This window comes from Mya arenaria, chromosome 15 (genome assembly GCF_026914265.1).
Source record: "Mya arenaria isolate MELC-2E11 chromosome 15, ASM2691426v1".
NCBI classification, from domain to species: domain Eukaryota; kingdom Metazoa; phylum Mollusca; class Bivalvia; order Myida; family Myidae; genus Mya; species Mya arenaria.
This window is the reverse complement of record NC_069136.1, coordinates 23,416,798-23,438,945: the sequence shown is the minus strand read 5'-3', so window position 1 is coordinate 23,438,945 and position 22,148 is coordinate 23,416,798. Positions and strand designations below refer to the sequence as shown.

General features: G+C 35.8%; 2 protein-coding genes across 4 annotated transcripts; both read right to left on the bottom strand.

The window, feature by feature from the left end:
• Nucleotides 1-2,718: 2,718 nt before the first annotated feature.
• On the bottom strand, nucleotides 2,719-5,464 carry LOC128220513 (uncharacterized). Its single transcript, XM_052928935.1, has 5 exons — nucleotides 5,308-5,464; nucleotides 4,620-4,717; nucleotides 4,104-4,488; nucleotides 3,519-3,566; nucleotides 2,719-3,318 (listed from the first exon to the last, which is right to left on the bottom strand). Exons 1-5 carry the CDS (start codon nucleotides 5,369-5,371, stop codon nucleotides 3,221-3,223), a joined length of 693 nt encoding a protein of 230 aa, XP_052784895.1. The 5' UTR covers nucleotides 5,372-5,464; the 3' UTR covers nucleotides 2,719-3,220.
• Nucleotides 5,465-10,160: 4,696 nt separating this feature from the next.
• Nucleotides 10,161-20,982, bottom strand: LOC128220417 (heavy metal-binding protein HIP-like). Of its 3 annotated transcripts, none has more exons than XM_052928797.1 (3): nucleotides 20,734-20,982; nucleotides 10,924-11,064; nucleotides 10,161-10,652 (listed from the first exon to the last, which is right to left on the bottom strand). In XM_052928797.1, exons 1-3 carry the CDS (start codon nucleotides 20,927-20,929, stop codon nucleotides 10,246-10,248), a joined length of 744 nt encoding a protein of 247 aa, XP_052784757.1. In that variant the 5' UTR covers nucleotides 20,930-20,982; the 3' UTR covers nucleotides 10,161-10,245. The 3 variants fall into 3 exon arrangements, with proteins under 3 accessions (XP_052784757.1, XP_052784758.1, XP_052784759.1); XM_052928798.1 differs by having other exon boundaries at nucleotides 10,924-11,049; XM_052928799.1 differs by lacking the exon at nucleotides 10,924-11,064.
• Nucleotides 20,983-22,148: the final 1,166 nt, after the last annotated feature.

Sequence of the window (22,148 nt, the reverse complement as noted above, 5' to 3'; positions counted from 1 at the left end):
AATTGCTATGTGCACCTGTCGGGGTTCGAACCCACGACCTCTCGCTCTGCAGGCGGACACTCTACCGCGTCGCTATAAAAGCTAGCTCTATAGCGAGACAGTATAAGTGCCGCTATATACATTGTATACCCGGTTACAATTGCGTAACAATTGCGGTGACAGGACCTCGTAAATATTCAGTGTGTGTATACTACGTGATAAATTACGTCATAAATGCTACGTCGGAAGGTAATATTTGGCTTCGAATGAAGACTTAAATCAAAAATAACTTCACTATTTCTTCACCATTTGCGATAAAACATAGCGCAGTCTACGCCTCTTAAGGAGCCCCGCCTTCGGTCTTTTACCAGAGTTTGATTGAGAGTTTAGTTTCTTCAAACACTTCGACAAACCTTTTCACAATACGGCCGTCTGACGGAGCACTGTCAAAACATTATTTTGGAAACAGGTTTGTCGAAGTGTTTGATTAAACTATTTACCTTATCAAACTTCGGTAATAACACGAAGGCGGGGCTCTTCAAGTGGCATAGACTGCCCTTTGTTTTATTTAATGGTGTAGTAAAAGAAAAGTTATCTTTGATTTAAGTCTTCATTTTAAGCAAACATTCATTTGACAAATCCGACCCTCGAGCAAGCCTCGTTACCGGCTTACGCGCGTGCCCTTGGGTCGGATTTTTCAATCCGTATTGCAAACACATGATAGATACTTATATTCTCAAAGTGCTCAACACCTTCAAATGACTTATGTAGAACTTCAAATCCAACTATGCTTTACGTGAAAGTGATTTATACTGAAGTTTCATATAAACAAAAAGGGGGTTACCTCACTTGACCTTCTTCAATTTGTAATTATAAAATAGTTTATTATTCATACTCAATTCCTTGGTTCTGGTTTAAATATTAAAATAACAGTGGTCCCCATTGCTTGTTCAATCATGCAGTATTTCTTTTGAAAATTGTGCGCGGTTTATTTCATTTGTTCTAAGTAAGTCATCTGTTCAAAAACCTGGCCACCCAATCCAACACTATTTTGCTCTTTTTTGTTATGATAGATTTAAACATAGAATTGGGATTAATTGTAACCATTTACACCCCGTGTTTCCAGTATACTAGTATCTAATTTACTCTGCGGCTTTATATGGACGTATATTGCAATAGATGAACTTTGTCAATATCCCATAACAATAATTGACATTTTCTTGATATTAACTACGATGATGACGATAATCATTTGTGCGCCAGGTTGTATATATTCATATGACGAGGTGCTTTGTTGCATATGTCAAAACAAACATCATTTCTGTTCTATTCTTATTGCAATATAAAATGCTACACATTAATTCTCGTGGACACATTTGATGTTATGGGTCAACAACAGACAGTGTGCAAATGAACGCGTATGGCGTGGTCATGGTGTTGTTCAATTAAATCCGTATAAAACTGTAATTACAAAGATAATAGTGGGGAATGACACATCTAAGCTGCACTCTCACAGATATTCCGCTTGGAAAACTTATTTTATATATATATTGTCTTGGAATGAGCCAATTGTTGCGTAGATATCTGCATATCAGTGATTTAAGTCTGCAGACAAAATATCAGATCGCAGATTTACATATTTACGTTTGAAAAATAATGTTTTATGGCTAAAAGCGTCACTAACGGTTTAAGAAAAAAAGCATAAAACACCATTTTTAAACATATATACATATGAAAACCTGCGATCGGATTTTTTGACATCAGTCTTATATGACTGGTTTACATGCATTTTTCGCATAAATTTGCTCGTTTCAATACAAAAATAAACAAAGTTGTCAAAACGTTCAATCTGTGAGAGTGCAGCGTTAAGCATTAAGTGAACCTCCATTGTCTTAAAATTGCAATAAGAAGAACAGATACACGTTGAAGATTCACCAAACACTAACTAGGGCGTAAATAAACAAATTGTTACAATGTGCCCTCTTCTTGAAAACTCAGGTTCTTTCCATGAAACTATTTTAAAGGGACTGTACACCAGATTGGCACCAAAAACGTTTTTTTTCTGTATCGAATCTCAGGACAATTATTTATTAGAATGTGTTACGCTTTAATATCCCGTGTCTCCAAAATTGAAGTCCACTGAGCTACGACGGCTTACTCTAATCGGGTGACATAATTAAGCTATACACCTAACTCGGTAATATCACGTGATAACACCGACTAGCCAATCACGCATAAGGAATGAATTCTACTAGGTAGACACAGTAATCTTTTTTAATGGAAAAATACGAAATAACTGCTAAAATTAAATCAATTGTAAACTATGTGGTACTTCTGTTAGTAAGTTTGTACATATTAATATTAAGTTTATGACAGTTTTCGACAATTTTCTTTTTTCTTGCAAACTGATCATCTGGTGTAATGTTGCTTTAAACGAAAGTGATGATTATATCTGCACGATGTTATATCAAACACAGACTATCCAAACGATAATGATCGACATAGTAATCAGATAAATTCTTCTAAATGAATAAACTGATAACATTTTAAAACAAATGCATAATCCTTTTATGAAAACACCTAAACCATCAAATCTAAGCATATACATTGTAATGGAAATAAGCGTTGGGATAAAACTATTACAAAACATTTTCGTCGTTAATATGGTACCGGTGCCGTTCCGCCTTGCATTGAGATCGTTTCGCACTGCATGGCATCAATCGTAACAACTCGGCTTCGAGATATCTTGATACTAGCCGAGGAGTTCCGATTGTGCATGGCATAACGGTTTGTAAACCCGTAACTACCCGAAACTTCTCGGCCACCTCCGTAAGCTCGGATATACCTCGCAAAATGTAGTAGAGGCAAACAATCAGTTGAATTATGATAACAAATGAAACTGTTATCATGATAAGTCAAGTGCATTTATAAGATATCTCAAGCCACTTGATGCGGTGATATGAGCAATCCATCTACACAAAAAACGATACATTTATAAATTACACTACAATTTAATTTGTGTGATATGTCAATGTTAAGTATAATTGATAAATAAACATTGCTGCTCTGGGACATACACACGTCCACGCACAAGCACGCACATGCACGCACACACACACACACACACACACGCACACGCGTTCTCACCCGCACACACACTATTCGTACCTACGTGCGTAGTGTGAGCGTGTGTTTGTACATGTAAGTAACCATAGCATAATTCGTTTTGTATATGTAGTCATTACATGTAAAGAAAGTACATTATAAAAATAATAACAGGCGTGATAGTTGAGTGTGGTTCATGTGTCGACATCGTATGGCTCATTGGCGTTGTGGTGCCTGAAGTAAAATTTATTGTGGTTAAATATCTCATTTTATATTGGGTATTAGAATGGGATTTTAACGGATAGCTCATAGAATTGCTTTTATACGTAACGACGTCAGGTAAGTGGCTTTTCAACAGAGGGTACACGTTTAAGAAGGTCTTGAAAATATGCAATTATTATTCAAAACGCTAATGAGAGCGTGAATCTAATTACCAGTTGTTACGGGCCGCACTGTTGGCATGTCGGCAGGACAACTCGTGGCTAAAATAGGAACGTGTAAATATCAGCTCACTTACAGGGACAAGCCCAGTAGCAAAACAAGTACTTTAGATAACGATAAACCAGTTAAGAGGCAAAATTCAAGGTCGAACAGATGAGATACACAAAGTCACAGTGCACTTTCATATGAGGTAACGCACACAAACATGTATTCAACCATCTTTATGCACTAGTCAATTGTAACCACGGCCTCCAAGGTCCGGGGAATTGTGATGACTTTGATTTTCGGTCCTGCCAATCCCGGGTAAAATCCCTGTCCTGCGGGGACAAACTGCTGGTAAACTCCCCGCCAAATGCCCCCACAACCTGGGATACCGAGGTAAGGCCCATTCCCCGCTATTTCGACGCGAAAACAAAACCACCACACTCACTCGGCAATGCGGGGCCACCTGGAAGGTAAAATCACGGCACGTTTCCGTAGTAATCCCCGGTATACCCCCGGACAGGAGGGGCCGTGGTTACAATTGACTGGTGCATTATCTATTCAGGCATCCCTGTATCATTAAATGGATTGCTTACCTGGACTTAAATTGCCATTCTTGATACCATAAGCCTGCACATGAAGGTTCATCATCGTCATTGTCATTCCGTAAGGTCCGGTCCGTTGAAATGCAATATTCTGACTCGACATGCACTTGTAAGAACTCCCGTTATTACCAATGGGAAGATCTGCACTCGTTACAAATTCTATATTGTTATGGTCACTGGTATTGAAGTGCTTATGCGGGCGCATGTAGAAAAGCGGTTTCATGTAAACATTCGCTGTCTCCAAGGAAAAAAGAACAGTGAGAGTGTCGTTACTCGGGAACGTCTTAATAGACATTGAAGGTTTTCGAATACTATGGTCTTGGCATATGCATGCATTTTTATCCACAGATGCTGTTTCTAACGAAAACATGGAAGTCTGAAAAGGAAATAAAAAACAGTAAGAGTAAGAAACCACTGTATTATTGAGTAACCGGAGTCTAAACTTTAAATTAAAATAAATACTTTTCGGTAACAGTACGATTAAGTGGAGTATACCAAATAAAATACCTGTGTTTCGTTTCCCGACATTGTCAAATTGAAGGTTGCATCCATTTCAAGTATAATGCAAGGACTACCTCTTCCATCTTCACAAGTGAATGTTTTACCTGCAGTTAATACATAATGTATATCTTTATTTATCTTATTACCAACGTTGTGTTAACTCTAAATGCTCTGCATACTAATATTTAAATGATCGAATGACAACGCAGATTGTAACAATCTCAAATAAACAAGTACAAGTTCCGGTTTGCTTCCATTCTGATTATTCAGATCTTGTGTTTCCAGTCCGGATCTTAAAATCCCACCCAATAACACGTGCGGAAGACGGTTACAATATTTCCGATTTAACGGTCAAACAGCATACCCGAAGGTCGGATTTTTTCATCCATACCTTAAAGTTGCCATCAGACACATTAAATATAAGAACGCTTTTACATTTCACCAAAACGTGCTTGACGTCATACTGCGTATTAATTGTAGTTCAATATTGAAGTCATAGTTCCTTAAAAAACGCGTTTCAAGACGATTTTATTGATCACACCATATAGGTGTATTGTATAATATAATAATGAACGAACATGTAAAGGCGTGGTTAAAACATGTATATAACTGCGGAGGAGTCGGGAGTGGCACATCAAGCATTAAGTTAATCCTTATTTCTTGAAATGGAAACACAGAGAAGAGATACACTTACCATTTGCGAAGTTTATTATTCCACTAACTAGTGCTAAAATAAACAATATGTTACAGTGTGCCATCAGGTTTCGTCATTAAATCCGTTTAATTTAAAGTGAGTTCATCTGCACGATGCACGGTGTAGTAGATAACAAATTCACTCCAACGTGAGCATCTGATACATTGCTCTAACTAAATAAACAAGATACAAGATACAAGAATCTTTATTTAAAGTTGGGTATATGATAACAAGAACCATTAGCTCAATGAGCTATTTTCCGACATGAATAACAAACATACATAACATAACATAACCAAACATAACAATGAGCTGGTGATCTGGAAATAAAAACATCATTTTAAATAGGTTATATATTGGAAAAAGGTAATTACAAAAACCGTTTCTAATCATATTCATGCAGACAATTACAAAAAGTAAGATGCATGAGAACAATGAATACAATGATTAAACCTCAGCTAGTTTTCCGGGCTGTACGGCCACACAATCTCGTACATCATAGTGATGATGCTATGCGTACCTCATTACCGCTGATGAATGAGAATGCACATACAGGCTGTCGCTAGTTGACATTCATGGATAGATATTTCAATGGTATAAATTAAGGATAGTAATAGTTTACATTTAAATCAACAAGTAACATTTTGAACATGGTAATTACAACATTGTAGAGTGGTGTTTAGTTGGTAAAACAATACTTTCATTTTCAAAATGCGCGCTAAATTTTGTTCTGGTATTTGAATACCACATCTTGTCCAGGGTACAAAGTGTAAGCCATCCCACTGACGACAAACTCCTTTTGCCATTAAGACAAAGGATATTCAGTAAAGCACCATATAATTCGCAATTTCTTGTTATTTTTTTAAGTTATAAAAAAACAACAATACATTGAACATATACAGGAGGGATCTGTCCAGGTACTCAAGTAAAGTCAAATCAATATTTGTTTATTTTCGGATTCCATATAACAAATGGATCGGCCGTCTTAATTCTAAACTGATGAAATTTCGTTAAAACTAATGCATCAACAATTTATCAAAAACAATTAAATATAAGTAAAGAAATTGAACTAAAACTATCGTTGCCTTGAATTCGGTATTAAATACTGGAAATGGCAGAACGGTTCGTAAACAATGTCCGCGATCTCCAAAATATCGTCTGGGTTGGTTTTATGCATTTACTTCTAAGGTCGCAGGAGTTTCCAAAGGAATGTAAAAGTAAGGTCTTAGTCGCTTGATTCATCTCTTTGAAATTATACAAGTTATTAAAATAAGTATAGCACATAGCTAAATTCACGAAATCAGGCTACCTACACATCTAGCTCGAAAAACTAAATAACTAGTTAAGCAAATTGTGGATTACCAGAACATTCAATGTTTGAAATAAGCTTTATAAAATATTACATGCACATGCAACATGGGTAATTTTATATTCCTTTTGACAGATAGAGGTAACAATTGTACATATTCATTGATCCGACGTTCCATCCGTGAACCTATAATAAACTAGTGACATGTTTGAAAAATAAGTCATCCCGCATTTTAGTCAGCATGAGATAAGGCTGGTCAGAATAAATGTATCCATTATCAACAACGCTAATTGAAGTTATTTGACAATAACATTCACATAATGCTCTCTGACATGAAATGCAGTGGGTATGGTTATAGTTGACGGTGCTTTCTAGAAACTTTTCAGTTGCGCCAGTGTTCTCCTTTTGAACACAACGAGCAAAAAGCCGGCAACGTTTTTGGTCAACCTTTCTTAAAGGACTTTCCTCTGTTGGTCCTTTAACGTAGGCGTCAAGAACCGTTTTGAACGCGAGTGTTAATGGGAAATTCCCCGTTTGAAAGTATTGAAACGGAATACTTTTCAAAAAGGGTTGCCATAGCCAATATGATTGCTTTTTTCTACAATTCAACACTGATTTAGAGAAGTACTTCTTTGGTTAAAGACGCAGTTATTGCAATTGCAATTTCATCAAACCAACATTTTTTTAGTTGGAACACCAGCATGAACACCAGTTGAACATAGTGACTGGTCTGTATTCTTGTTTCTCCACAATGACTGCATTAGCTTTAAACAAAATATATGCGCTCTTTCCAGCTTAAGAAAATCTGCCGACGAATGTTTGACCACGACTTGCAGCCAAGTAAACATTTGGAGATAACAAGAAATGCAACACTGTTTTCGACGTCATTAGCTTAAGTTTATCCGGGCTTACACCATTTTGTTGCAGAATATGATAAAATAACACCGCAGCTTAACACAGGCGTCACCAATGGTGTCCGAAATGATGTTTGAGTTTGCTTCACATTAATCCCAATATGGGTATAGTTTTTTGTTTGTGGATGATTTTACTTCACATTACATTCATTCGGGTTTTCATTAAATACCAGAATAGAGCACTTTGTTATTAAACGTTTTTCGTATATCAAAAATGTTTTGAGTATGTTTCACAAATGTCAAGCATTGCGCTGGGACAACTCGCGAAAAACGTCACCAATACTACATATTGTCTGCCACGGTGGTGATCACCCAGTTATCTTCTCACTCTGTTTTTGTCTGTTCTGTTGTCTCTTTATCAGACGGGTTCTGCCCCACGATCAATATGACATCGCTTGAAAATAAGGATATGATGTTATAAATATAAACAAATCTATTTAAAATGGCGTTTAACTTACATAAAAACAAGAACCAAAAATGTATGGAGCTATTTGTAGCTTTCCCCTCATGTTTGTGGTAGTATCGGCTGATCCGAACAAGCGAATTCTTCATAAGATCACTATAGAGCGAACATAACAGACGACTTGATACAATAGAAAACGAACAAGGTGAAGTAGAGCACCATCCTAAACAATGGTACATCAAGAAGGAATATTATACCTTACATAAATGTGTCACTTATATATACATATAAAGTCGATCGGTTCGTATATAAGTCTATTTTGTTCAAAAATCCAGTTTTATTACGTACGTCAGCGGTCCATATTATATTTTTGGTCGGTCCGGACCTCGCCAAAAATAATATGAACCTCTGGCGTAATAAAAAAGGTGAGTACGACTTGCGATTTTCACAACGGCGAACAATTGTCACAGCCAAGTTAGCATTATTGCTTTGTTCAATAAAACACATCAAAATCGCTTTCAAAATTTTGAACGGTATGTAAAGTGATCGGTATAATATAAGGAATATAACACACAACTTCGGGCCATATGACATTATATGGACCGGCCAGTCAGCCCCTAAAGCTTAATGGACTGATGCTTAATAGTGTTGGAAGAATCTCCTGTTTTGTTTTAAGTATTGGCAGTGGCATAATTTCACATTAGATATACATATGTTTTTACCGAATAATGCAGAATAAGTTTATATATTAAGATAAAAACGTTTGGGTAAGGTGGTTGCACACACATTTTTTGCATTTCGTTTATTGAAAGTTGAGTCTGAATTTAAACATTATTATTTACGGAAAAGTTCGCTTTCATTCATATCAGAAAAGAATAACACTGGTATAGACTTCCTGTACACTAAATACCCCTTTTAGCTGTTATTATCCCTAATTTGGCATTCATAGTGAAGATTTCCCACTTGAAAAGTGGCACCAATGACCACATAATTTTTGACTGAGTAAAAGCCAACAACGGAAAACATTCATCGCATTATTCAATTGCTTTAACTGATTAAGACCCCGACAATATTTGATGTATACGGTACGGTGCACGACAGTCCGGGATTAAGAAAGAAATCCTCGGCACCCACTAATGCACGGCCACGTTATGTTCCAAGGTTAGCCACTTAAACTAACTTCTTGCAAACAACAACGTGCAAAATCTGAAGCCGAACGTTGTGGCGACATTTTGTAAGATCTGCATCGAAAGTACATAGTGAAATGAATCAGTTCATATTATACGTATCAATAATACCCACTACACACTTGTGGGAAAATATGACATCTTGAAAAATTAAAATGCATAGTGACTAAATTAATGTATATTTTTTCAAGTGGAAGCAACCTCTTGCAAACCGTTGCTTTTCCAGAGTTTACAAACGTATTCCCGTGCCAATTGGCTGCATTATTTCTTTACCCGTATGTCAAGTAACGACCGGTAAGTGTATGTAAAAGCCATAAGGGACATGAGTTATGGTCGACTACAAATCCCAGTCAGTTTGAGATTTCCCTAGCAAATGGAGTGAATTTAATTCAAATTGTGGCCTTAAATTTAAAATATTATGAAATGTCAATTTTTATTTTTCTGTCCGTGATTATTAATAAACGTTATTAGTATTTTTTTTACAAAAACTAAACTTTATCGTTTGAAATGGTGTCGGCCCCAATGCGAGCATTAATCGTATATCGTTGTGGGACATATAACACAGCTGTTTTGTTTGATTACGTGCGCCGCGTAAAACACGATCACTCGGAACTCCCATTTGACGGGAATAAAGCAGGGATGGCCCGTTAACGAGTTCAAGTCACACGGAATCCTCATTTAACGTCTCTCTCGGTAGACGATAAGTTTAAGCTTGGAGGCGGAGGATTGAATCGGCAAGGTCTATAATGACAATTAATAGTCTAACCATTAGGCCATGGATCCGCCACTTGTGGGGAATAAATGCTTTAACAGTTTGATAAACCACGTACGTTCCGTGTTGAAACGGAATTGATAACAATTTAACATTACTTAATTTTATTTAGCGATAATGAAATTTTGAAAATTATTTGCCCATTCTGTTAAAATATGTAGTCTGTTGTTTAAATTGATCGTTCTTTGTATCAAAGGTTAAAATTTGGAGGGGAAAAACCTTAAATATTCACTACGATATAATGAAGGCAACTTAACAACGCAAGCAGTTTTCCTTGTCTGTTTTATTGATGTGTTAAGGTCACCACCAATATTCCGTTGTATCAGATATGTTAAACTCACTGGCATAGTGATTTAATTTGTATGCAATAAAACTCCTCCAAAAACAGGCAAGCCTAAGCGTCCACTGGCGTAAATGAAGTCGCCATCGGCTTGATGCCTCACGTAGACATCATCGCAAGAGTTCAATATAACGTAAAACGTGTTCGATGTACATTCGACGTAGGTTGTATCTCCACAAGTCACTCTTCCTACAACCTCAGTGTTAGCTACAAGGTCGAGGATGTTGTAGTGCCCGCCCGTAGAACATGTTGTTATGGTGAACTGGTAAGTCCCGTTGACAGGAGCGACGAAGGTGCCGTGGTGGGGATTGTACGCGTTGCCCTCGTTCAAAGTCACCTTGTCGAAATAAATGTGGTGGTTGGTGCCCGTCACAGTCTGGGTGAGTTCCGCCATAAACACCACTTTCGGATTGTTTTTTACTGTAAAATACCCAAAAATGGCGAAGATAACTAAACATTTGATATGTCGATCTACTTTGATTCTCTGCCTGTACTGTTTGCTGCAAAATACTTACGGTTTTGAAGCCCTGTCAACGTCATCGACAAGAATCCTTTCAAAGCATCGTCATTTAGTAAAATAACAAATCGAAATATTAAATACTTTTATATCGGATAAAACGCTTATGTTCCTTATCAATAAATAACTTTTACATCAGTTATAATTTCCGTTACCTATACTATTTAAATTTACCATTTTGTTTTAAGCTGGCCAGTTCCGCTTCAACCACATTGAGTCTATCGACTTGTTTTTCCAACGCATCAAGTCGGGAGACGATGGTGTAATAATTGTCATCAATAAGTATTCTTTCGTCCTGCCCTTTAACAACAAGGGCTAAGCAAGAAAAAAATCACAAAATACAATATCATTGCTTTCACGATGAATAACGGTAATGATTGACTTGCAGATAAACCTTTAAACGGAAACTTACATTAGCTGATTTCATTATGCGCTGAGATAAGACCAACATTTAACAAGGTGCAGCCATTTTACAAAGGGCAGTTCGTCCATAACCTAAACCTTCCTTTAAATGAATAGAATCCGCAGTCCAAATAGTTCAAATGTATTTATTATAAATCTTACAAGTGCGCCAGCTGTCACAAAATACGCCCGTTCTTATTTACGGACACCAATTTTGGTGATAAGTGGTCGTACGTTAAGCCAAATTTAGAGAGAAAACACTGTAAAGACCGATTTGCTTATTTAATGGTCATAACACTTGAGTGAGTGAGGTGAGATGTTTGGTGAAATAATGAGATGATTGGAAAAAGGTTTCTGTCGCGAACATCGCGAAATAACAGACTTTTATTTTAATAAGTTAGTTAAATATACAATACTTTTGAGATTGATTCGTATGTTATACAGATGTTATATGGTTATCATTTGTTTAAACTTTAATTTGTATTACCTTAAGATTTGTTTACAGTATTGCAGTTTAATCGTATAAGTATAGCATTTTTGGACTAGGGCACTTGTGGCCTAGTTCATAGCCGTAATCGCGATGTCTGCATTTTCAAGCCGAATCTGGGGGTTCACTGACGTAACGTATTCATACGCTGTATTTTGATTGGATTGCCGTTAGCAAATTTGAATAATCAAAGTAGTACCAGAACTGATTACAATGAAAACATCCAATAAAAATAGTTCTCCTAACAAGACAAGCTAATTGTATGTTCTTTTAATGAAGCACAAGAAATGGGTACGTAGCGAGTGAGTTAGTCGGGTTAACTACATGAATGTTCTTGCATACGGTCAGATTAAATGCAATAAGAATATGAACATATTGGAAAAGTACGCATCGACATTTTCCGTTCAAAGCTCTTGATTGATAGACTGGTAGCCGCTTTCTCTTTTATCCGAAAAGAGACCAGTATCAGCTAACCACGGTGCCCGTCGCGCATTCGAAATGTCTTGTGGGTACGTAAAACGAATCAAGCTTGCGGTCTAAGTAGTAAACAACCAAGATATTTGTTGTTTTTTTTTTTAAAAAGTATTGTTATCCTTTGTATTAAATGTTGGTAATAATTTATTAACAGGGCTGTTCTTTTTTTCGACATAATTTGCATGTTGCCGTGACATTTTCTTTTTAAATACAAAGTTTATTTTTTAACTAATCATTGCATGTCACTTAGCACTTTTTTTAAATACAGCATGATTTTTGGTATTGATTGTTTAAATACTATTACTGTAAAATAAAAAAAAACCATATGCCGCGTACTTGCATAACGTTATAACTTGTGTTCTTGAGGAAAAGTAAATTCGGGTACCAGTCTACTGTATTGACTCATTCACTCAGAGCGGTCGAATGATTCACCAATGTACATGTTATCACTACTTCCGGATGCTGATGATGTGAATTTTATACGTGTTATATTGAAGAAATTTATCAATAAAGTCGCCATTGAATGATTACCACCATCAAACGGATTTATTGTCATCTTACCGTGGATAGCATGTTTAATTTGACACGTAGAATTTCAAGCAATACAAGTTCGTTTGATAAAATCATGTGATTTCAATTTTGCAAAATGGAGATAAAGAAATATCAAATATGCGCATACTTATTTATAAAGTTTCATTTTAAATGAAGCCAAATGTATGAATATGTGCATAGCATCTGGCTTATGAATATGATGAGTGTTTACCTATGTGCATAGAAATGTCTTGGAGCCATTCTCAGTGTAAGTATATTTTGTTCAATGGCATTGTGTGATAAACCATCGCCATTTGCCTGCTCACTTTTGATTTCTACTCTTATTATGCACCAGTCAATTGTTACCACCCCCTCGGGGTATACTAGGGAAAAGGGCAGTGTTTTCACCTTTCGGCGGTGTCCTCGCAGTGCCTGATGATTGCGGTGGTTTTGTCTTCCCGCAAAATATAGCGGGGAATTACCCTTACTTAAGATCGTTGGGGTGCGAGGTTATTTGGCAGGGATTTTACCACCAGTTCGTTCCCGCAGGGTAGGGCAGGGATTTTATAGGGGATTGGTTGGACTGAAAGTCAAAGTATTCCCCAGACCTGGAGGGGGGGGGGGGCGGTCGTGGTTACATTTGACTGGTGCATAAAGTTCTTTTTCTGAAGACGCTTTGAGCTCACTTTTTGTTTCCTCGCCGAGAATGAAAATCAGTAATCACCCAGTATGTTGTGGCATAGTGAAGTAATGAAGATTTAACCTCACAACAGTCATTCTCAAATGCTGTCCAGGCTTTTTTATGCTTAAGAATAACTTACCTGGAGATGTCAGACCAGAAATCGTCTTGGCATGAGATTGGATTACTATGGATCAGCATGCACCAGTCATTTGTAACCAGGGCCCCCACATCCGGGGGTATACCGGGGAAATGGGCCGTGTTTTACCTTTCAGGTGGCCCCGCAGTATCGGGTCTTCGTGGAAAATACAGTGCGGATGTGGCTTAACCTAATGTCCCTTGGGTGCTGGGGGGGGGGGGGGGATTTGGTGGGGACTTTGCCATCAGATCATCCCTGCAGGGCGGGGATTTTAGCTTGGGTTGGCTGGACCGAAAGTAAAAGTCCCCGCTATTCCCTGGACCGGGGGGGGGGGTGCATGGTTACAATTAATTGACTGATGCATAAGCTTGCGTATACATACAGATTCAGTATTTTGGTGCGCAGTTGACAAATTAACTAATTACTTATTAGAAGTTAAGAATATACATTTATTTATATAAGTTATACTTTGCAATCTAAATAGTAGATTTGAAAAAGGTAACCTGTATCAATAAATGCAATTATACATAAATAACTGTGCAAATCTTTATGAATCATCCAAATATGAGTACCTTGCAGGGTCTATGTTATTTTTTAAAAATTATACTAAGGGAGCTTTCAAGATTAGCTTTCCAATCGCATACACAATGGAGTTTGAAACCTTGATAATTCAAACAAATCTTGGTTGCAGACCATTACTATTAAATATTTGATAAGTCACAGACATTATAAGGTACATTTTAAATGGGCTGTACTCCGTTAATAATGAAAAAGAAAAAACTTTCTTTTTTTATAGAAACCTGACATTAACTTGGTATCGATGTGTACCGAATTAATGCATTGAAACTTACTAACTGATGATGCACATAGTTTACAAATGATTTATTAATAGCAGTTATTTCGTGTTTTTCCATTAAAAAAAGATTACTAAGTACATTGTATGTCTACCGAGTATAATTCATTCCTTATGCGTAATCTGCCGTTGATGTTATTACGTGATTTAAGCGAGTTAGGTATATATCTGGAAATTCCACCCAGTCTTCATAGCATAGTGGATTCGACACTGCACTGCAATTTTTTTACATTTTGGTATTTTATTTACAATAACGATATCAAAGAGTAAAATAGTTTATTAAAAAATTGTCCTTAGATTCGTTAAAGAAAAAAATCCAACTTTTTTGGTGCCATTCTGGTGTACAGTCCCTTTAATAAACAACAGGTGAAGCCAATGCTATATTAAATTTGAGACAGACAAAAAGAAGACAGTACTAAGTTCAACAAGTGTGGCCAATTTGAGAATACCCGGTACCTTACGTAATTTATAAATATTCATACGATTCAGACAATTTAAATGCTAGAAATCACAAAAAAACATTCCCTTGAATTATTCCTGTCATAGTTTAAACTCATAATCAAATTTCAATGCACAGCATTTGAAATAATTTTAAACAGATGAAAAACTGTTATTTTTAAAAAGCACAATACATTGTTTATCTTTTATGTGACATAACATTAATATAAAAATTTATTCAGATCATAATTTAGAGACTTTTCTTGCACTTAAATGTGAACAAGTATGCTTGGGATTGAACACTAAGAAAAACAAATTTCAATGAAATTAAATGAAGCACAAAATATACAAAAATTGAAACTTTTTAGACTTTCAAAACTTTAACATTTATACTACATACGGTTACATAAAATGATGAATACATTTGTAGGATTTGATATCCCACTAAATGTAACCGTCGGCTTCGTTCATTATAAACTTTCTCTCAGTGATAAGGAATAAATTTTATTCACTGCAGTTGTTTTCTAACTTTATGAAAATAAGAACAATGGAAACAATGCATTTACTGTTGATCAGTGCAGATTGTGGGAGGTCATGGTTGATTTCACTGAACCACCAATAAGCCCTGCCGAAATTGGATTCTAATTGGTCAGTCAGGTGTTTTTGGTAGGCATGATTAGTATGAATCTTAATTTTAACCATCATTTATGAATGTTTACCAAATCATTGAATATTGAAATAACAAGCGAAATGTTAGTTTGAATGATGAAAGCCATGAAATATACGAAGTATTCAAAAAGAGACCATTTTCCAGCTTGTGTAAGTATCGAGAAAATTATTAAGTAAACTTATTTATTGTTTATCTGGAAAATGTTGAAATCTCATGTTTAGGCTTGATTGCTATGTTATTGCAATATGTTTTATTCATTGCAATATTAATGTAAAACATTTTTATGTTGACTTAAGTTTGTAGATAAAAACTAATGGTATTGGTGATATGAGAATGATCTCGTAAGTCTTTTAAATCCATTTTGGTATTGTGAGGATTTTGCTCCAGTCTTGATCAGTTTAGCTTTTGAAGATTTTCAAAGTAACTGCAAAACAAGTCCAGCTGCCTAGAAATACTATGTCAAACCCTGACCAGATAAAATTTCTAGTGTTTTCAAATTACGACCTTGGCAATGGTTTTATCATAACATAGGATATTAATGCTAGTGGTTTTAAAGAAAATGCTAGTGGTTTTGTATTCGGAATGATATATCATAAGTGGCACTAAATTGAACATAATTTATAGTTCTCATTGATAAAACACATAGCCCCAAGTACATGTTGATCTAAGATTTAAGGCTTGGATGGAGTCAGGTCAAGAAAATTGCATGTAACATTGTCAATACATTGTACTTTCCAACGCAAAAACTGTTTGTTTATTCAAGTATAAAATGCAATCCCCACACCAAGGAAATGCAGTATTGCTTAACCAGCTCAATTGACATCATGAGTTGGACATTAAATTGCTGCAATTAAAGGCACATCTAGATATCAGAATTATTCAAACTCTGATTTAGCAACCTTATTATAGTTTAATATATGAACTACTTTTGCGAAATGAAAGCTTTTTTAGATTTACAAGGACGGGTAAAAGTATTTGTAGTAATGTAAATGTACTGCAACACCTGATACATGTTGCCTAGGAATCTTACAAATTCTAGGCACTCCAAATGTTACAGTTCTATTCAATTCGGAGTGCCTGAAATGAAAGCTTTTTGATTCTACATTCAACATCTTTCTGTATGACCAATGACCAGGAGAATCATGAACCTACAACCATTTGCAACTATTGAGATAGGGAGCTATCAGGACAGAGACAGAGGACAATACAAGAATGGCCTACTGTTGCATTTATTGATGTATTTTACAAATATTATCCAAAGTATGGCCCTGTGGTTTAAAGCTCCCCTGAAAAAGAGGTGACAGGTTTTCTATATAGGATATAATTACATCATTGAAAATCTTCTCTGAAACTGCAAATAACAAACCTTTGATATAAAATGATTTAATCAAATTAAACAAGTATGTGTACTTTGGTTAACATACGCCAACCACGTAAATTAATTTGTTTAGGTCTGATTTAACGACATTGAGATTTTCAAAAGAACTATGACTTGATCTGATTAAACACTTTAGCCCCCCCCCCCTTTAATATTTCCTTTGCAGCTTGCAAGCAGTTTTAGTCTAAAGTTTAAGCTAGCCCATTAAACAGTGACCCCTTGTGATTTGAGCCGATTTGTTTAATGCTTAGAACATGGTTATCAACATTCCCCTAAATGAAGCCCTAGTCCATCAGTGCTTTCAGCATTTTGATTTCATTTGCAACGTTGACATTGTAACTAATCGCTATGAGTCTACCGGTGTTATTCAACGGTGTCATTGCTCCGGCGGAGTCGCACGAATAACACATGAATTCGTGCTACTCACAATACTCGTGCACTTCATGTTTTTTGGCGGTAAAAAATAGTATAAAAGGCCTTTGTTAGGCGTTTATAAGAGTTAGAAAAGTTAGAATTAAAAAGAGTTAAATAAAAGTGAATTAAAGAGAGTTAGAATTAAAAAGAGTTAAAAGTAAATTAAAAGGAGTTAAATTAAAAGAATTTAAAAAGTTTTATAACATCGGACTATCAATTATAAATTGGATATATGACAAATTGTTGGATTATAATAGTTAGAAAGTGTTGACATCGGGAAATAAATTCATTACTCACTATTCACTATTTAGGACATTTACTGTGGATTGTTATTGGAATTAAAATTGTTAAAACTGTATAAATAAAGAAAGAAACAGTGAAAAATTGTTTTTGTGGTCTTTCATAAATATAAGACCTAAAATCTAATGTGGCTAAAATAAAAACACCGCCACAGCTTCTAAACTAATTAATCGGACGAAACCGATTTTAGTTATTTTTTTAATGATACCTCTTGAATGACTTAAGCGGTGTGGCTGGTAATCGAACTAAATAACAAAATAATATGCCAATACACATTCTTTCAACACACCTGATGCCGCACACAAAAGAATCACCCGCCCTCAACTTTGGTTTAATTGGACCTTTTATCATACAATTTTGAATTGACCATGTCCAGTTTAAAATTATGTCACCGATTCATTATTTTCCGGAAACAAACAAACAAATTTGATCACCGTGTGTCACGAAAAAAACGCTAGGCACTAAAACCAAAAAGTGTGGTTATGTGTACAAAGAATCAGAGTGATAGTTTTTAAACTGTTCGAGATGTTTACTCTAAAAATTCCAATGCAACCAAAAGTGTGACAATTACAATCAATGGGAAAACCGTAAGCCACGAACCGGCACATGGCCATACGTCAGCCTGAACGATCAACTGACCGTATGTTGATTGTAGTATTCCACCCTCCACACTTTGTTTTCGGGGGATATGCTTACAAAAACAAGTAAAAATGCAAGAACATCACAAGAAATGAGTTGTCTATTGAATAGCCAGTCAAGTGTATTATCCCTTAACCATGGATATGGCATTAAGGCGGGAGTTTTTGTTGATGTGTTTACTTTAAAAAATATGTGCAACACAAATAAATAAAATCGGAATGAAAACGAAAAACAGTCAACTTTCCGATTCGATTAAGATTTAAGTGAACGTTTTTGATTTATAAAATTAGTTTTGCATTAATGAGAAAAGAATCTGATTCGTCACAGTTATTTATATATCTATTTATGTTTAATTGCTATTCAACGCTAATTTAAGATATTGTTTATTAAACGTATACAGTATGTGTGGTGTATTAACTAGTTAGCTAGTTAATCATAGCGAAAAAAAGTGGTTAACACGAAACAATTCGTGAACGTTAACAGGTTATCTTATGGCAGTTATATGCCACCATAAGTATGCATTCATTGTTTCAAATTCAAATTATTATTGTATACCGAAAGTACATTCCGTGGCGCATAACGAAACTACGCCTTTTTTTTTAAACAAAGACGGGCTATATTTAAGAATTGGTCGAATTTCTTCTTGCGTTTATGCAATTCACACACAAAAACTCCCGGGTCTGTGCGTCGGAGTAACGAAAGTTTTAAAGAACAGCTAACGTTTATTCTCATCAAGCGACAACTTACTCAAGCAGTCGAGAACCATAAAGTTTGAAACGGAAATAACCATGACGCTTTAATTGTTGGTTTGTCTCCGTATTTCCATTGTAAAATTCGACATTGGCATTTAAGGTTTGAGATAATCAGAATTTTCGTTGAAAAGTTAAATTTCATATTGCTGTTAAATTTCAGTCAGAAATGACCTCCAAGGAAGTCAATATAATAATAAATAATTTATTTCAACTGTTTTATTTATGCCTTAATGTAACTATCGATACTTTGTTATAAAACGTATTTGGTAATACTGGTAGAAGGATTCAATTCGTATGCAGTAGAACTCCTCCAAATACAGGCATACCGTAACCCGCATACGCATTAACATAGTCTCCCATGGTTTTATGCCTAACATAGACATCATCGGCGAAGTTAAGTCTTACAAAAAATGTCTTTGAGGTACATTCGTCCACGTCAATGTTGCCGTTACTGTTATATGCAGCTGTAATGCTTATTTGCGAGTATTTTGAGTTAATTCTCATAAATACTATAGCACCAAGGTTATCGCACAACAAAGTTCATTTGCAAAAAGTATCAGATTGTCAAGCACACGTTTTTGGTTTTCAAAATATAAAGCTTTTGCTGGTATGTATATTTCTTTTAGGGCAGGTCAACCTTTTCATTAACTCCCCAATGAACATTGGGTTTGAATGTTAACTCCGCATACGATATACTTAAAAATAATATAAACAAAATAAAATAATTTAAACAATGACACACCACTAGCCACAAGGAGTCATTTTACGACCATGGTTTAAGCAGACTCGTCACAGCGAAATATAAAAATAAATGATCAAATGATAAAAACCAGTTTCCCTGAACGCTCATCAGTATAGCTAGGCGCTTGCAGTAAAAGCCGAATTGTTTGTATAAGCAAGTAAAGCTGACAATCCGTTCCCTAACTAGCAGTGTAGACATTCCACGTGGTTTGTGACGTCACATTTGGTTATAACATGAAGCAAAAGACAGCTCGATTCGGAAAGGATTATCGCTTTCAGAGTCGAGCTGTCTTTTGCTTTATGTTATAAACAAATGTGACGTCACAAACCACGTGGGTACATAATGGCCACACTGACTAGGCCAGGTCCTTGACTATCGTACTGTTTGTTGTAGAATGATTTATACGGCAAAAATTTCCGGTTAATACTGATCGAAATAAAGATATACAAAAATAGCATAACATTTAGAAGAGCTTACTACGTTAAATACATAACTGAAACAGTAGTTTTACAAACCAATTCCAGCGCAGCAATGTAGCCAGATTACGTTACCTCGTGATGATAGAAAAAAGTGTGGCATAACTTCACAAGTAAAAAAAGCGAGCGCGCGCTGCTATCATTGCAAAAACATCACGTGTCTTAATACACATACTTTGGGTCGTAGTTTGGCCGAGTCAATTGTGAGCAGGCAAAATATGATTTCAAACACAAGAATAAAACTAAAAAATAGCAGTTTGTTACTGTAATATATCCAAAAGTTGCGAAGGTTACCAACCATGTGATATATAAAAAATATTCTTAAGATTACTGCAAAAACATTTTGGAAAAGCTTTCAGTGGTCGTAAGCATCATCAACAAGAATACTTGTAGAATTTACTTCTTCTGTCTACATCAACAGCACTCGCCATATCGAGCAGCCTTTGAGCAGAATGTTTCGTAATCTTTGTTAAAAAACTCCAAGCATTTCATCGATAGATCAACAATTACTTTCATAATTGAATAATAAGAATGTGAATATATATTGTTATATCGATTAATTATATCATTTATGTTGTTTCTTTACTATATTACATGTATTTAATTGTACCATTTTGTTTCAAGCTAGCCAGCTCCGCTTCAACTGCATTGACGTGTTGCTCTAAACCGTCCAGTCTACTGACTTGCTTTTCCAACGCATCAAGTCTAGCGACGAGGGTGTAATAGTTGTCCTCAAGTAGAATTCTTTTCTCCTGACCGGTTGCAACTGAAGCCAAGCAAATTAAAATCACAACTGACAACAGCATTGCGTTGATGATGTTTTACGGTAACTATAGACTAGCTTCAAACGTACACCTACTTCATGTGACAATCTCGCGTAATGAGATAAGGCAAAATATGCAAGGTTCACACCGCTTTGACTGAAATTCCTAAATTAGGACTGAATCCTGATAAGACAGAATCTATACAAAGTGCAGTTCGTCCATTACCATATCCTTCCTTCAAATGACTTATATCCGCAGACCAAATATTTTATAATCTCTAACCATTTAGTACCTCCATCGTTTGGACTAATTTGAGCCGCTGGTGTAAATGGCGTTGTCAATCTAGGCAGTGACAGCCTACGCTTGCGTTCCCCACCACGGCACCTTACATGGAACTGTCAACGGAACGAAGCTATTTCACAACAAGGACATTACAAAACCCTTGAACACGTTCTAAACAACATGTTTGAGGGAAAGATTCATGGGGGTTTACTGCTCTTCAATGGCATCTTTTCGCGCGTCACAACAGCTTACGATGGCTTGGTGATGCGCTATACCGACGATGTTTATGCAGATACTGGATTCACTTTTGGTGGATTCTTTATACATGATAATTAGATTTGTACGAGTGCGACTTTTGTAATACAACCGATATTCAAACGATTACTACGTTAATTCAGGCATTGGTTTAATGGAATGTTTTTGACACAACATATGTAAAGAAAAAGAGCGTTTTTCTCTCCAATAATCCAGTGAGACCTTATTTTTTGTTCTTTGATCTGACATGACACATAATCGAATTTGATCAACATCGCATAGAAATGGTTATAAATTGTACATTCAGACCACGTTTCACGAGGGTGCCAGGGTGATAACAAGTATAACAATGATGAAGGACGACGGATGCCGTCGTTGCATGATCAACTACAACCGATTACAATATACCTCAACATACGCATAAAGTCCTGAGGTGAACTTAAAAGATGCACTCTTACTCCCAAATAAGATGAACCACAATTAATACAATTGTTTTCATTTACCGAAAAGGATGAACAAATATCGAAATCAACGGCTCTTATGAAGGATACCGTATTTAATTTGAAAAAAGGTGCAGAAAACACGGTATGTTCTACCTCATGAGATGATAGTCAATGTATGTAAATCTTTTAGCACTCACCAGTCATTCAATGTGTGCGCTTTCAGCTCTTCAATAGACAGTTACAATATTGTTATCAATTATTAATATTTCCATAAATGTATT